Source organism: Trachinotus anak, unplaced genomic scaffold (assembly GCF_046630095.1).
Source record: "Trachinotus anak isolate AG129_WGS33_773 ecotype Australia unplaced genomic scaffold, CSIRO_AGI_Tana_v1 ptg000032l, whole genome shotgun sequence".
Lineage (NCBI taxonomy): Eukaryota > Metazoa > Chordata > Actinopteri > Carangiformes > Carangidae > Trachinotus > Trachinotus anak.
Window position 1 is genome coordinate 23,740,532 of NW_027273883.1, and position 17,057 is coordinate 23,757,588.

Genomic DNA, 17,057 nt, shown 5'->3' on the forward strand with positions numbered 1-17,057 from the left:
AAATAGGTGAGATGTTTGTTTTTTGGATTTTATTTGACGTATAAATTGATTTCTCTTGCGATTTCGTTCCTTTTTTTTTTCGGTTACTTTTGGCTCCACCTTGCTCGGTGTTGCCGAAAAAGTCTTTTGGGGGCACCCTCTTTGCTTGCTACTTGTACTTGCTGTTTTGCTCTCCAAACAGAAACTACACATCTTACAGTAGTTGTTAAACAAAAGCATTGACACACAACCTCTCTGTTTGTCATGGCGCACAGGAATGTGGGTCTCTCCTAGTTGCATGCTCGTTCTCCTCCGTATGTTGTGTTCTTGCTCTGCAGCGGTCCTGTTTAGCGCAGTGGGAACACCTTTACTCAGGCCCGTCCCTCTCACTCTGCTGCCCTACCCCACAGCACCCAGTCCAGACAGAACCTGCCTCCTGCCCAACTTTCCATTCACTTCTATAGCAAAACTCAAATTACTGTAAAAGCACAAAAACAGGGAAGATTGGATTTGTTTTGCACAAAAACTAAAACATTTGTTTTTCTTTTTTCCCTTCCACTGCCGCATCTGTGATTCCACCCTCTCTGTGTCTCGTGGCTTTACTCTGTGCTTTCCGTTCGTAATCCTTTCTGTTCTTCAAACTAATGCCTCATAGTCTACCTCATTTGTTTTTGTATCATAGATGATCTTTTTCCCCCTTTTTTCATTGTCTGCTCCCCCCTCACTACTCCACTCGATGGTGGTTGTATGTGTGTCGTGAAGCACCGGAGCGAGACTCCAGCCTTCCTGCTCCAGTTTGAAGAGCTGGTTTGAGGAGGAGTGTTGGGGCTGCTTGCTTTTCTCTGCATGGGGCGCTGCATGAGCTCACTCCACCTTCACACTGGCAGGTTCACACATGCTCTGGAAGTAGCACTGAGTTGTATTTATGAGCTGTAATTTGCTGTAAAAGTTGTCAATTTCCCATTAAAGTTTTGATTAGGATTATATTATCCCTTCATTTAGAATTTAAATAACTGAGCAGGTTGTTATCTAAAAAAACAGAACAAAAAAAAAAAAGTTTTGATGATGTCAACAGAGTTTGTGTGAACTTTCTCCCCTGAGTGAATAAACACTTCCCCAATGCCCCCTTTCACTGTGGACAGTTGTCTGCTTTGATCTGAAGTGATCAAATTCAAGTGGATGAGTTGTTAAACAAAAGGTGTGTTGTTGCTCTGACCTTGTAGCACCCGGTGACGTGGCAGACGTCCAAAGATGGGGATCGCCTAATAGGGCGTATTTTGCTCAACAAGCGAATGAAAGATGGAAGTGTGCCTCGAGACTCAGGAGCTCTGCTTGGTCTGAAGGTGAGCTTATGATATGTCTGTTTACCTGGTGTGAGGGGAACACACCCACATCAACACACTGAACGTTTGGCACCGGATCATGCTCTCTGCTGTGGCACCATCGTCTAGCATGTTAAAATACACACAACAATTTGAGGGGCACTGGTGACTGTACGTTTCTGTTAACATATATACACGTTTTCAGCTGTGATTTCTATTTATGGCCTCATTTGTATGTGTGGCTCACTGATTTTCTCCTCGGCTTCCAATTATTGATAACATCATTGTGCTACTCAGTATTAATATTCATTAGAGACTTGATTATATTCCTGATGAATATTAATGAGCAGCATTTGATATTGAGCTCTGTAATTTTCTGTACTCACCCACACTGAACTGCTTTAATGAACTGCATTCAGCATCTCAGAGGAAACAAGTCAGTCCAGAGCCTGTCAGTGTCAACACTGCCCACATCTGACAGCTGAAATATTATTTTATCTGCACTTTTATTACCATGTTTATGGGTTGAATAGTCACTTATATTGTATTGATAGATATTTATTTCTCTTGCTCTTATTCTTGGTTCACATGATTTAAACCTTCAGTCAGTTTGTTATTTCACTGCATTGCCAAAGCATATAAAATACTTTCTGCTGTTGTAGATGCTTTGTTTTCCCTTCTCTCTTAACTGTTGCATAAATCTGTAGGTGGTGCACACTGGTAAAAAAAAAAAAAAGACAATACAAGAATAAGCTGAGCAGCCAAAGTCCAGAGTAGTGTGGTGGGCCATGAGGAGAGAGAATAGAGAGCAGCAAGATGGGGAAAAAATCATTACTGATTGAATGAGCCTCCTGAAATGGCATGTTTGTGTCTGCTCAGTGCCTCTGTGCGTTTCTGTCCGCTCAGCAGCAGCCAGCCACCTCGGATATCCAGCCAGTCAGTCCATCAGTCAGGCTGCCAGCCTCGCCCGCCCTCGCTGCCCATCTCTCCCTCTCTTTTCCTTTGCGAGCCTCCCTCTCTGGCTCCTGCCTGTTACATAAAGCCATTTCATTTAGCAGACTTCCCTAAGCTCCTTTGTATGTTGGCATTCAGCTGCCATTAAGAGGGATTTTTATTTGTATGATGCCCATGTAAGCTGAGCAGAGTGGAGTACAGCAGCTCAGGACCATACAGTACAGCTCTAGCCCACGGCCCTGTACTGTCACAGAACCACAGAGAGGCACCAGAGTGTGTCTCTGGGGAATAAAGCATAGCCCTGGACATTTGTTAAAAAACTGAGATGCACTTTTACCATTGACCCTCTCCTTGTAATGCTTTTATTGAGGATTCATACCTTGCAGGCAAGAGCTAAAGCAATGACATCAACAGGACACTTGGAAAAAAAAAAAACGTCGACTCCTGCAAGTTGCACTGCTCATGCTACATCTTCATGAAGAGTTCACATAGCACGTTAATGCTGTGGCTATAGTGACACCCACACATGTATTTCACTGCTAATCCAGTCACCTCTCTGCTTTTACAGGTGGTGGGAGGCAAGATGACAGAGTCTGGTAGACTTTGTGCTTTCATCACAAAAGTGAGGAAAGGAAGTCTAGCAGACACTGTTGGACACCTCAGACCAGGTATTAAAAAACTGACCAGAACTTTATATAGAAATGGAATGACAGGATTTAGTAGTATTCAGCATGCCTGTATTTTTTACTCTGTGACAACACAGATTAGTAAAAGATTAAAATATTCCACGTGATGTTCAGTATCTCTGGTGTTGTTGCAGGTGACCAGGTGCTGGAGTGGAACGGGAAGCTTTTACAAGGAGCCACATTTAAAGAAGTTTACAATATCATACTAGAATCCAAGCCTGAGCCGCAGGTGGAGTTAGTGGTCTCACGGCCTATAGGGTGAGAGCATCATCATCATCATCATCATCATCATCATCATCATCATCATCATACTCTTCACAAGACAACAACAAGACGTCCCTGTTGACTCACATGTTGTTAAACATGAGAGCAATTTGCGCTGAATTTGTAAAATACCAAAACAAGTTTTCTGAACCAACGCAGTTTCTCGCTTCTGTTAAATATTTGTATGAAAATGTAATTTTAGAGCCAATCAGGAGTGTCTCCCTGCCTCTTACCAAGTGCATGCTGGGATAGGTTCCAGGCCCTTGTGACCTCGAAAAAGGAATAATCACCTTGAGTGGATGAATTTATTAATCAAATTATATGCTGCTATTTTGCCAAGCAGCTATTCATAATAAGCTTAGTTGGCAACATCTACAGATTTAAATGTTGATTTTTCTTAAGAGCTTTTCAATATTAATGCAGTGAAATATATGTAGTTTTTTTTTTTTTCAAAATAGTTTCAGATGTTTCAGATGTGATTCAGTCAGAACAAACACAAAGACTTTTCAGTAGACATGTATGAACAATACCTACATCCCAACCTAAAATGAATTAGAGCAGAGGATATGCATCCGACTGAGACTACATCATTTACCTTTAGCCCCATTCATAGCCTTCCTCAGAGCAGTTACAGTTCTTGCAGTATGGCTCATTCATGTAACGTCACTGCCTTTATGACTCATAACTTTGAACTGTATTTAAATCTCTATAATATGGAGGCTCAAAGAAGGAAATCCAGGAGGGAGCATAGCTCGTGTTCTCACAGAATGTGTTTGTGAAGGACTTGAGCCGATGAGTTTATTTAACATCTGTTGCCCCCCCCCCCCCGGTCTCCGTTTGGGACTGAACAATGGCGCCCAGCAGAATGAAAGCCTGCCACCTGCCTCTCCTCCAATATTTTTCAAAAGGGGAAATTGTGGGGGAAAAACAGCGGCACCTTTGCTTTGTCAATTCCTATATCTGACTTGCTTTGTGCTGCTGAGGGAGACGCTGGGTGAATGAAGACTAATGTGGTGCTTACGGTCATTACAGCACAGTGCATTCAGCATTAGCTCAGATTGATCCTCTCCATCCCCTCCTTCTCTGCTGCCTCACACACTCACCCTCTTTCTGTTTTTTTTTTTTATTTTATTTTTTTTTTTTTATCAGAGATATTCCAAGGATACCAGACAGCACACATGCACAACTGGAATCAAGTGAGTCTTGTCAAGATCATTAGCCAATGTTATTATCCCATTTTATCCTATTAATCAGCCCAGAAACATCAAGTGAAGGAAATGTCTGAGAGAGCTGCTTCTGTCATTCTGCCTCTCTGTATTTCTGTCTTCTCATGGCATGGTCTCCTCTGCGTGTCACTCTTCTTGTGTGTGTCTTTTCTGTCTTTGTTAATACCAACCTCCCTTTCTTCACTTCACCAATACTACAAACTAACCAACATCACTACTAAATGATCTAACCTTGTCGTCTGTGTCCTGTCAGGTTCGAGTTCTTTCGAGTCTCAGAAGATGGATCGCCCGTCTATCTCCGTCACATCCCCCATGAGTCCCAGTATGCTGAGGGACGCCCCCCAGTACCTGTCAGGACAGCTTTCAGTAAGTGAGCTGAGCATGACATAAAGACTACACATGAGCCGAACTGTGTTGTCTGATTGATTTGACCAGTGTTGAAGTCATATTAATAAGATCAGTTAGGTTAGTGAGTAAAATATTCCCACTGTGGGTTCATAATGTGACTTGAAATCCTAGTTGAAACCACTGTTAGGGCTACCAGGCACTGCTTCTCTCACTCTGCCTGTTCAGCTGGCGCTTTACCAACCCAGCACAGGATTGTAGATCAGGTTACTGTGTGTGTTGTCCATTATCTAGTATAAAATCCCTCTTGGGGTAAATGGGTAAAAGGCTGCATTAAAGCAAGAGATAAATCAACACTCAACTTTAGGATCCACATGGGAAACAGCTTTAGCATCTGGGAAAACCTCTAGGACATGTTTTTCTAACATCAATATTTATGAGACAAGGTTGGGTTTGACTAACATTGGAATTGAATGTTAACAATTGCATCCTGTCAGCCAATCAGAGTGAGCTCTGCAATCTTACCTATTATACCTGTTCTCTTTTGTATTTCCATGAGAGGGCTGACCTTGAAATCCCCCAAAACAGCTAATCTCTGAAACAGTTGAGTTCATTGAATAAACCTTGTCAGAGCTGCAGTGCTTGATGAGTAATTCTACACAGACTGAACTGTCAGTATGATATTTTTGGAGCAGTCTTTAAATTGTGCAAAAGGATAACAACTGGGGTGAACGTCACTGTGACGCAAGCTCTGAAGCAGAGAAGAAAAGGTCCAGAGAAGAAAGAGGGAGATAATTGTGAGCCATTGATAATTTGCTCAAAAGGCCTGTGCAGAACAGAGCCGAGAAGCTCAGGGACAAGTAATCTTTGATTAAGTAGAAAGAAGCAGACGAGCAAAGATGTAAATGAAAGGTGAGAAAGAACACACTCACTGACCTAAATGTCCCATCTGAAACTCCAAACTTCTGTTGTTGTGTTTATAGTGTATTGTGAGTTTTTGTTGTTTTGTGGGGTTTTGGTTTTATTGCATTTTCTTTTCTTTTCTTTCTTTTTCTTTTTTGTTCTTTTTTTGCCGTTTAATTTTGCTTATCCAGAGCCAAAGCCTTAGTAGAAGAACAACGCCTTTTGCCCCTAGGGTCCAGGTAATGGGCCCTGTCTGCAGGGCACAATCTCTATTTGGTCTTTGCTCATTGACTGTTGACTGGCCTTTTTTCTGTTTCCATACTTTGGAAAATGCATTCCCAGGGAAATGGCAGTTTCAAGTTTCCCTCTCAGTGCAGTGCATTGCCATTTTCCTCAGTTTGATTTCTTGGTATCACTGTTATGACGACAGTTTTTATTACTCATTTTAACTCATTCACATCATCATTTTTAAGTAGTGCACGTTCAACTAATCTGAACATATTTTTAATAGACACTCTTCCATTGCCTGATTTCTTCCGTAGTCTAGTGATCGACCCCACCTTTGGAGTAATTCTTTGAGATCTCTACTATGGCAATGCTGGAGGGTGTCTCCATGAATTTTTCTAGGACAAAGGACTTGGGTTTTTTTCTGCTTCAGTGTGACATGAACCCAGGCCTTGATAATTCCAAACCTACACACATCCACAGACGGATTCCTCCATGTGCGAGTTGAAGTGATGCCAATTAGCAGGTCGTAGTTAATGGGTCTGGAGTTTGATGTTACAGTGAAAAGACACCAAGTTCACCGTCCTGTTTTGGAAACCAAATTGCATTTTCCCCTTTAGATGAGAGTGAAAGAATAAGCAAATTGTACCTCCCAAATAACAAACTTCAAACTGAGCCAAGTTGTGAGGATTTTCTTTGCTGTAAGGGTCACTTTTAATCTGTCTTAAATCTTAAATATCAGGCTGTCTTTTCTGTGGTTTTTGTTTTACAACACACAATACAATCACTTTGTGTGACTCTCTATTCTTGATTCAGTTAGCCTAAAGGTTAATACTCCTCAGAGCTTTGGATATTTATCTTACTGACACTGTTATGTTGTTTTGCTTCAGAATACCCTCGACAAACTTTCTATAGATCTGATGTGAGGATATTGTTACTACACATAATTGAGGATGCAGATTTCTGCAAAGATGTGCACCCTGTTATTTTCAAATTCTGCAGTGACATGATATGGAGTTAGAATTGAGGTAAATACTTTGGTATGTTTGTGTGTGTTTGTACTCTTGGAGAAGTGTGTATGTCTCAGTTAATTATTTGACTGGTCACATTGTAAAGGTTCTTAGGTGTTGTATATTTGAGCAGTTTAAAATTGGACAATGTATATTAGCACACACAATCTAATAATTAAGTTTCCAAGGTGAAAGTTGTCAGGAATATTTTACCAGTTCACAGACAGGCTACATTAGTATTCTGCAGTACCTGGTATTTTGGTGGGCTACGAGTTCAGAGATCATTTGGTACAATTTGTTTTCCAATAAGCCCCCTGCTGTCTGTTCCTCCCTATACCAGATTTATTGACTTGTCTTGAATGCCCCCTTTTGCGTTGCTGCATGTATAGCCGGTAGTGTTAAACAGTGAAGATCCTTCCCATAATCATTTTTTAAAGAAGTATGGACACAAGCTTAGAAGTTTTATTTCTCATTTCATCTCCTTTATTCCAGGCTTCAGTTGGACTTTTTCTTCTTCTAAGTGTCTTCTTTTGGAGTCCATACTTCCCTTTTAGTGTGAACTGTCTTCGATTCCTCCTGCAACAGCATGATTGATTTCTCCGCATCAATGCCCATTGAATATCTGAAAGAACATTATTAGATAGATCATCATCACTGCTAAGTGCTAGTGTTTCAACAGAGCACATGCTGTTAATTTTAGGGCATGTTGCCTTTAGCATTTTACTTCAGTCGAAATGACTTTCAGGCCAGTCCCATTCAATAAACTTTATTCATCAGGGAAAGTTTAAACACATTCATTTTAAAACAATTACAAAAAAAACACAATGAATACAGATCATATGATAAAAATATGGTACCATGCTCACAGCTAATGAACACATCTTTTCACTAAAGGAGGGTCTCTAACTTAGAGACTAAACTATCACTCATATTTTAATATCTTATTTTGACATTTTTAGCATTATCATATCGTATTAACAATAACACAGTAAGTTCATGTTTCAGTGAACACTTTGATAAATTTCCCACTAAGCATGTGACCTGACATCATCATAGCAGGTAGACAACTTCCTCCTTTTCTCTGAGGGGTAAATACAGGAGAAGACCCTAAGCTGTAGTCAAACACTGTCGGTTGAATGGAGACAAGCCTCTATAAAAAACGTAAATGCTCATGTAATTACTTAACTTCTGACTTAATGATGTTGTCTTCTCCTGCATTAATCCCTCTGTGAGTTGTTACTCATGTCAGCCTTGAGCTGTCTCTCAGCAGGCTGTCTCTGCTCTGCCCCTGCAGGTCAAACTGTGGTATGACAAAGTGGGCCATCAACTAATTGTCACCATCCTGGGCGCCAAAGACCTGCCACCCAGGGAAGACGGTCGGCCCAGGAACCCTTACGTCAAAATTTATTTCCTCCCTGATAGAAGGTAAGAGTAGGAAGAGTTACCATTTGCTAATCTGCTTATTTTATCCACCACACCCACTTAATGCCATGTCATTTTATTCCATTCAGAAAGGCACTGAGCATGAGTAAACAGCACAGGCTGTTTATCATTTTTAAAAAGTAGATTTGGTATTTGTGTGTTTTTTTGGGGGTGGCATTAATGTCATCGCAAGGTCCTATGTTATTGTTTTTTTGCCATTAGCATCAGGAAAGGCAATATAGATATCTGTGGATGTGTCTATTTCCTTTGTTGGTTGTTCAGTGTAGTTTTACTTCTTATTAAGCTGTTGTTTCTTATGCACTGATGCAGGAAGTCGCCCTTTTCAGAGAGCTAGTGCAGTCTTCCTGCCATCTCATCCTCATCAGCATGCCACAGTGCTGTGCCTTGTCCTGTGTTGTGCTATTGATCTGTTGTATTCGTGGCTCTTCTCTATCATGGTTGTAAATAAAAACAGTTTGAATTATTGTTCCTCCAGCGACAAAAGCAAGAGGAGAACAAAAACGGTAAAGAAATCCTTAGAGCCCAAATGGAACCAGACCTTTATGTATTCGCCGGTGCACCGGCGGGAGTTTCGGGAGCGCATGCTGGAGATCACATTGTGGGACCAAGCCAGGGTGAGGGAGGAGGAGAGTGAATTCCTGGGAGAGGTAAGAGAACCAAACCCCACCCATCAGGGACACTCACTGACAGCACCTCAGCTAAGCCTCTTGAATGGGATCATGGGACATTACAAGGTTTTTGGTGGTCCAGTCTTTGTCCAACATCGTCAGGGAATTGTGTTGTTTTCATTCTGTCTATAAAACTCTTAAGATAAATAAACACACCTCAGCAAGAGGAAAGGGGTTGCCTGTGATTTTCACTCATTGTAACAGCTCTATGTGTATTGCGGTACAAGTGTATGTTGTGTGTTGCTTTGATTCCATCACCGGACATGTCTGAGGTAAGAGACATCACCACGGCCTTGTTCCCCTGACAGATCCTGATTGAGCTGGAGACAGCTCTTCTAGATGATGAGCCACACTGGTACAAGCTACAAACACACGATGTTTCCTCCATCCCGCTCCCACGTGCCTCCCCGAACACTCAGCGCAGGCAGCTCCACGGAGAGAGTCCGACAAGGCGGCTGCAGAGTATGTAACACCTCTGTCCCTGTCCCATCACACAACTCTAAATGTTATGCTGAAAAATACATTGAGCCAGGGCAGCTGATTTTCTTTTGTATGCTTAACAAAGTCAGTAACACCCCTCTTGTGTGTATCAGTGAGATCTGAGTATCTCATCAGGAAATTGTTATTAAGAAAGAGCTGATAAAGATTGAGCTATTTTACAGTGTGTTACCAACTAGAATGGCACTCAGTAGCACATATACCTCTGCCAGGGACAAACAATCCTACACATGATTCAGATTATCTGGATCTGCACCAAATTTTACAAAGTCATAGATCTGAACCTCATAAATCTGTCCCCCTTTATACATCATTATTTCCTGAGAATTGACAAAAATCTTACACTGTGAAGATTGTAAGTAAAGGCCACTAAGTTTGATGCAAATTGATTCAGTACGTTTTGCGTAATCCCCCTGACAAACAAACAAACACATAACCTCCCACATTTTCTCAGGTTCCTGATAACTCACCTCTGAGGTTTGTTCTTGTTAGCTGAAGTCAAACCACACTGTCACACTCACAGACTAATGACAGTGCAGTATACTGCCGAGATGGGCTTTGTGGGCCAGACCTTACATGGTAGACCTCCAGTGAATAGTCAGTAGTAATACTGAGGTCAGAATAAAATAAAGAGAGACTTCAGTGATTCCAAATTCTTGAATGAAATGAACAAGCTCTGTCTTATAATATAAAAGATCAAGGCTTTGTCATTTTTAGGTCATAGTGCCCACTGGTTTCCTCCTGATGCTTTAGTTTATTTAAGCTTCAGCAGCCTTTGTAGTTTATGCATATTTTGTGTTTATCATCCATGTTACATCAACCTTACTGCTTCTGCTTTCACAGACAAAGCCTCATATTCATACAACTCAGGTAAAGGATCCCTGCACTTGCAGGCAGCGCTGCTCTATGGAGCATCTGAGTGTTCTCCTGTCCTTTTGAAACATGCATCCTTGTGCCCTGATTCTCCTCCCCCATTTTTTCCATGACGGGTGCATGTTTCTGCTGCCTTACATGGATTTCAGTGTGGTGAGCTGGTGTATAGTTTACACTACTTGTTTGGCAGCAGACGTGCACTCTCCAGGGGAAGAGAGATCTGGGACACAGTGGTCTCTCCCTCTCTGTGTATTCACCTGTTAAATATCTCACAATCCCACCTCGCTACCTGCAACCATATCCTGAACAACTGCACTCGATCCTGATCCTCGTTCTGAAGTGGTGTTATAAAAACAGACAATATGATTTGATTGTGACCGCTTGCTTTTCCTCTGTTATCTACTGTATATCGTTTATTATTTTATCCATTATGAATATTTTCCCTTTTAAAATTGCATACAATTCTGTTGGCAAGGTTCTGCAGCCCATTCTGCTTTGCTTGTGTTTGTTTGTCGTGAATGTGAAAATGTTCATGAAATTGTCTTGGGATACAGTAGATTAGTTTGTTACTGGTGGGATATATTTTATTCTTTATTTACACTTATTATTCTTAATCCTCAGAAACAGTGGTGGTATATTTACTTAGAGAAATGAACACTGAATACTTTGATTACGTTTGTGCATAATGTTGTATTTTCTAGTGTCATATTTTCTTTATCCAAAACCCAAAATAGCTCTTTTGGCCCTTCCCTCACTGCTTTTACATGCTGTGACCAGATACCGGTTAACATGCTTTAGCTGACTGCACTGTAGTCACTGTGCTGCTCCTACGAGACACTTAAGGTTTGCTCACTTCCCCACCAGGACGATTTTCTGGGTGTTTGTGTTAGTGTGAGGTGAAAGAGCTGACAGCTGTAAAAAGTTTCCAGCCAACTGAGATGAGAGGTTGGGAGCGGCACTGCCAGAGTGCAGCACTTGTCATTTCTGAAAAAGCACACGTGTCTAGTTGATTTAAGTTGACTGAACGGCGAAGGCGGTGGTGGGGTTGGGGTGGGGGGGCTGCAGTGAGGGTGTCATACTTTAAAAAGAGGGGACAGGGAGAGGTGATAAGGCAACTGGGGAGGATGAAGAAAGAGCTGTAGAGCCATATCACTTCTCCCACCCGCTCCTTCACATGTAAATTGAGTGACTGTGTCTGTCATTTGAAAGTGTCACAGTTCAGATGAAGAGAGATGTTCTGTTTTTGTTGAAGTCAAGCAGCAATATGCAGCATTATTTGTTATGGCTGTTATGGCATATTTTCACTTATAAACATATATATATATGATCTAAAATGCTCTCTTGCAGGTGGGTTTGTTGTATTTGTTGAGTGCAGTCACAAATGTTTTATATTCAGTCACTGCGTATGTACGTCTTACTAGATTCACTTAAAATCTTCAGTTTAACCAATAAAGGTTACAGTCAGAGCAGGGAGGAATAATACAAACAATACTGTGGTACTGAATTAATGAACCAGGGAATGTAAATTGCTTCTTCCTGTTTCCCCATCTCTCAATCTCTCTCTCTCTGTCCTGTCTCTCCTTTTTCTCTCCTCCATGTTCCCATCATTCTCTGTCTCTTTACCTCAAAGGATCCCAGAGGATTAGTGACAGTGAGATCTCAGACTACGATTGTGAAGATGGTGTTGGGGTAATAACAGGTAATATACTCAGGTCATATTAACACGCAGTTATTAATGCATAGGTATAAATCCAACTGCAATACAAGTCAATCAAATGTGAAAAACAAAGTAACGTTTCTAATGTAGTTTAATGGGATTTTTCACCATATTATCATAGGTGTCATTAATTATGTGTTTGTTTCCTTTGGCGTTGAACTTAGTTAACCTCCTACATGTCGACATGCGTTGGACACTTGCTCGGCCTGAACAGCTTACAAATACCATTATATATCATATTAGCAAGGTGAAATGCTGCAGCCCATTAGCAGCAGCAGGGTGAGCGAGCAGCGAGCTTTTGTCTGCCTCTGCACTGCTACTTGCTGTTTTGCTGTACTCACCAAGGCTCCAGCAGCACGCCCACGCTGCACATCAGAGAAGGAGAGGCAGAGCTGTCACCAGCCAGAAAGCCAGAGAAAGAGGCAGAAAGAGACTGAAAACTGTTTGAAATTTTCCCACAAAAAATGTCAACCTTGAAGAAAACAATGCTGCAATAGATAAGTAAGGCATAGAAAAATAAAAGCTTGCTTTAGTTTTTCATGCCAAAAATAGTGTTAGCAAGCAGTATATACTTTGTTATCTCCTCTTAATAAATATGATCCCTCTTTCTTTCCTTCACTTGAAGACCACAAAAACTGCATCTTACCTTGTTTGCAGTAAAGCTGCTGGTTAATTGCAGGTTGGAAACAGCAGCCTGCATTTTAGGTTTAGCATGTGGTAACATTTCAGATGTCTGTTAGCACATTTAGGCCACAGAGAAGAAGAGAGGGAAAGAATAAAAAAAAAAAAACAGAGAGAGAGAGAGAGAGGAGAATATATTCAGTTACTGACAGAGAGGGGAAGAGCATGAGCCTGGGCTCGCTGATGATACTGTAGCTGAGGGAAATCCTCCTCCAGCCTCTTTAACATTCTCATCAGCCCCTCACTGCCTCATCACGCCAGTCCCCTTCACTTCATTCACAGTGAAGGGAATACCCCAATGCTCAGCTCTGGTGGCACCCTCCTCTTTACTTGGGCTCCACCAAATCTCATTTATCCTGCGGTCTTTGCATTAAACTGCTGACACTATTATTTTCAAATAGGGAAGAAAACTGCTTTTTTATGGTACACTAACTGCCAGGACACTCATTGTCCAGTACATACAGTACAGCAGGCACAGTTGTAATGACTGCACAGGTTATGCTCATGTTATGTGTTCAAGTCTTTTAAAGTCGAATTGTTGTTATTAGATTTTTTTGATGAAGCTGAATTTCAGACATTAACATTAGCACAGTACATTTAATCTCTCTCTGACCCTCGGTTCTGTCCCCTCCTTCTGCGCTGATGCAGCTCCACTCTTCTTATTAAATCCTATTAATTGTCAGCAAAGGTTCTCCACTTTATATGTGCTTAACGGGCAGGCTGTACTCATGCATGAAGCAACATGTCAAGAGGAAGAATAGATTTAATTTGACTCTGCATGGAGGTTAATTGCTCAGCTGCAGGAGGCTCTGTGTTTTCCCTGTTCAACCTAAAAAGTGTCATAATGAAGCAAGTATGTTGCAAAGGTTTTAGCTTTATATAAAATAAGAAGAAACTGTATGAGAGTGGTTGTAAAAGTGACTGCAAGTAACGTCAGGATTGATCAGGATTGTTTTAACTTTGTGAAATGTTATAGATTTAATTGAGCAGCTCTGCAGAACCACTGTACTGCCATTAAAAAGAAATCGTATTAATATGTCAAACTTCCTTAAGTGAAGGTCAACATTTCTTTGTCATTACCTCCAATTTTTCCTACCTTTCCGACCTTTCCAAATTTTGATCTAGAGTTTTCTTTAACTCATTTTAATGTGTTGTACACTCTATTGAATATCAATCAACTTTTATGGAGCTAAGCACCAAGCTGACCTTAACCATGGCATCTAACCATGTCTGATTATCGGTTAATGAACTCTTTCAAATTCAATGGATTAATCAGTCTTGCAGAGAAAATTCATTATAATGTTTCTGATTTTTAAAGGCTATTTTCATGTTTAATGCACAGTGTTAACACAGCAGATGAACTGCACCTTTATTGAAACCTATTTCTCAATTTTGGAATATAGAGACTCAGCATAATGAAAATAGAGACTCTATCACCTGTGCAGAATGGCATTTAGCATAACTTGTACGAAGTTTCTTCCAGTTATGACAGGGTGTGGTTAAACTGGATATGCATCATTTTTCATCTCATTACCAAAGCTGTAGGTTTAGCTGTCACTCACTCAAAAAATACTGATGTGTTGTAAACTTAAATGAGCACAGGATTTGGTTTTGTAAATTTGAATCTAACACTGTTGTATCTCTGGTGTCTGTATGTAAATCTGGAACCATTGGAATAATCCCCTCTTTCTTGATCTTATCCCTCCATCCCTCTCTTTCTTTACCCATTCCTGTCTTCACAGACTACCGGCCAAACGGCAGAGACTTCCAGAGCTCCACATTGTCTGTCCCTGAGCAGGTGATGTCATCTAACCACTGCTCTCGGTCAGCTGATATAAACAGGGCACGGTCACGCTCTCCCAGCGTTCCCCCGCCCTCCAGGTAACTAATGCTCAGTGCACCATTGGGCTGACCCTGTGTGCACGTGTTTCGTTTTAATTTTCCTTTTCTCAGAGTTTATGATATTTATGTTCATGTGATGATGACGACGACAATGATGCATTTTACACTCTACCTATGTCTTTTTTGGAGAACTGGATGTCTTGACTTTGCTTGGAAATCTCAAAAATTCGGATCAATGTAAGGAAATATATTCTTCAGTAGCTGAGGAGCTGAATGACATGTTGTTTCATGTTACTTCGAAATTTCAAACGAATCCCTCATTTGGTTGTAGCACCAAGTGCTGCTGTGCTCACTCCAAATGCTGCATCACACCTATGTGCTGTGTAGCATTTCTCGCTTTCCCACTGAACGCCTCAGTTAAGCACGAGGCCATGCCCCCCCCGCTCCCTCCAGCCAGTAGGGGGCAGTGTGTGGTGCTTAAACTACATGTGGAGTGATCCAGTCCACTTCTGTCACACAGCAGAAGTCTGGACCCGGCCTTTGACCTCAGGCCCACTCAGTACAGCTCCTCCAGTAGGGTGGACCACCACAGTGTGTCCGAAGCTAACTACTCACCTGACAGGTACCCACACACTCTCCAGCTTGCACTTGTGTACAGTGGGTGCATGCACGCAGGCATGCATGAACACACGCTGACAAGCACAAGTGGGGTCTGATGAGTCGACATGCAGGGAGCTATTCCTGCACACATACACCTTCACAAGATGCCATTTGCCTTAAACTCTCTGGAAACTGATTTTGTGTGGGTGCTTTCATCTGTTCATCTGATGTTTCTTCATCGTTCTCCATTCCTTTAGAAATATTTACTCCAAACATTTTTAATCTGGTACAGTGGATTCCTTACACCTTGATACTTGCATCTTGTATCTCCCACCATAATATACTGCATACAAGTTGTGTTACTCCGGATCACTTAAAGAGGCACGTTTACTATTGTGAAAAAAAATGAACACAGTAATTACCCAATTAAAAGTAAAAATGTTTTTACTTCACTAATTTATCAGAAAGTTACAAGAGTTAAATCTTACATGAACACCAGGCTTGGATAAGACTGCACTACTTTTGAGAAGTAATTAACAATTGTTTTTAACAAGTTTTTTCCATCTTACATCGAGGAGGATGAAATTATGCAGGACACATTTGGAGCCAATGCTGTAAATGCTGCATACAGTATACAGAATTTGCATGTATCTCTCTATCTTTATGGAAGAGGTGGTCAAGGGGAGGTGGTCAGTTATCCTCCATCAGCATTTTTTTTCTGTGAGCGGTGGAAAATGTTGCTCCAAGAGTCCAATCATAGCCTTGGCACTGCCAGGCCACAGCTACTCCCCCCCCCCGTCCAATTAACTTTATTTAATATTTCTGAGGCTTGGCCTAAATCAGTGTCAGACGCAGAAAATGCACTTATCTAAATTGTCTGGGACAGTGCTCACTTGAGTGTATTTCAGCGGCTTTAATTAACAGTGTCTGGTTATTTATTGGAAACAGTTGAAAATGACACAGGAAATGAGTCATGGAGAGTTTGGATTTGTCCCAGAACTCCTGAAATATTAAAAAAATCTCCTCTGGAATTTTTAATACTTTTTCATGAGGCTGGTGTGTTGTTTAAAACTTGTGTCATTTTCACTTCCTTTTTCTACTTTTTGAAATGTTTTTGAAACTGTGTGTAAAAGAGCAAGTCTTATGTAATGTGCATGGTCTTAAATTGTTTTCCTCTACATCCAGAAGTAACACCAAGCAGGTTCAGGTGTTTGGACTGTGTTGTTCTGTTGTTTCCTCTGTGAGTGCTGCTGGTGTGTTCAGTGTACCTCTTTCATCTGTCTGTGTGGTAAAGCTGAGGAAGACATCTCCTCACCATTCGATTTCTCAGCCTCTCTTATCTTCCTTGCCTGTTTTTCCTCTTTGAAACTGTTACATCAACCTTTCCTATGAGCTCTCTCAGTCTCTTTACATCCTGTTTCTTTGAGAAATCTCTCGTTCTCGCTCCCTCAGTTTCCTCACCCCTCCATCTGTCTGTCTATGATTCTTTCTATCTCCAAACCTCTCTCTCTCTGTTCTTTCCTCCTCCTCCTCTGCTCCTTCCTCGGCGCCATCTCAGATCCATCTCTGTCTTCTCTCCTCCTTCCATGTGGTTGCAGCCATTTCCTCACCCTACCTCGAACCAGACATACTCAGCCTATTGATGATCCTCAGAAGGACCCCAGGTAGACTCTTACCTGAGCTTGCATGAAGCCCCATCTCCACCTTCCAACCCCACACCCCCTCAACTGCAGCCCACAAACCCTTTGTGTTCTTGAGGAAATCTTTCATTTGAGTGTTGAACACGTGGCACTGACACTATGGCACATTTTCTGTCACTGT

At 41.4% G+C, this 17,057-nt stretch overlaps 1 protein-coding gene across 11 annotated transcripts in view; it reads left to right on the plus strand.

The window, feature by feature from the left end:
• The window catches only part of rims2a (regulating synaptic membrane exocytosis 2a), a 142,089-nt gene that overhangs the window by 79,104 nt on the left and 45,928 nt on the right, over positions 1 to 17,057 (plus strand). For 3 of the 11 annotated variants that reach the window (XM_071468910.1, XM_071468914.1, XM_071468915.1), the window contains 12 exons: positions 1,203 to 1,322; positions 2,824 to 2,923; positions 3,076 to 3,199; positions 4,355 to 4,401; positions 4,685 to 4,797; positions 5,871 to 5,918; positions 8,209 to 8,339; positions 8,812 to 9,004; positions 9,334 to 9,487; positions 10,367 to 10,393; positions 12,027 to 12,095; positions 14,537 to 14,675. In XM_071468910.1, the coding sequence (XP_071325011.1) occupies positions 1,203 to 1,322; positions 2,824 to 2,923; positions 3,076 to 3,199; positions 4,355 to 4,401; positions 4,685 to 4,797; positions 5,871 to 5,918; positions 8,209 to 8,339; positions 8,812 to 9,004; positions 9,334 to 9,487; positions 10,367 to 10,393; positions 12,027 to 12,095; positions 14,537 to 14,675 (1,265 nt within the window). Of the gene's footprint in view, positions 1 to 1,202; positions 1,323 to 2,823; positions 2,924 to 3,075; positions 3,200 to 4,354; positions 4,402 to 4,684; positions 4,798 to 5,870; positions 5,919 to 8,208; positions 8,340 to 8,811; positions 9,005 to 9,333; positions 9,488 to 10,366; positions 10,394 to 12,026; positions 12,096 to 14,536; positions 14,676 to 15,156; positions 15,259 to 16,834; positions 16,901 to 17,057 lie in introns of all 11 variants that reach the window. The other 8 variants (XM_071468909.1, XM_071468921.1, XM_071468911.1 and 5 more) reach the window with 4 other exon arrangements.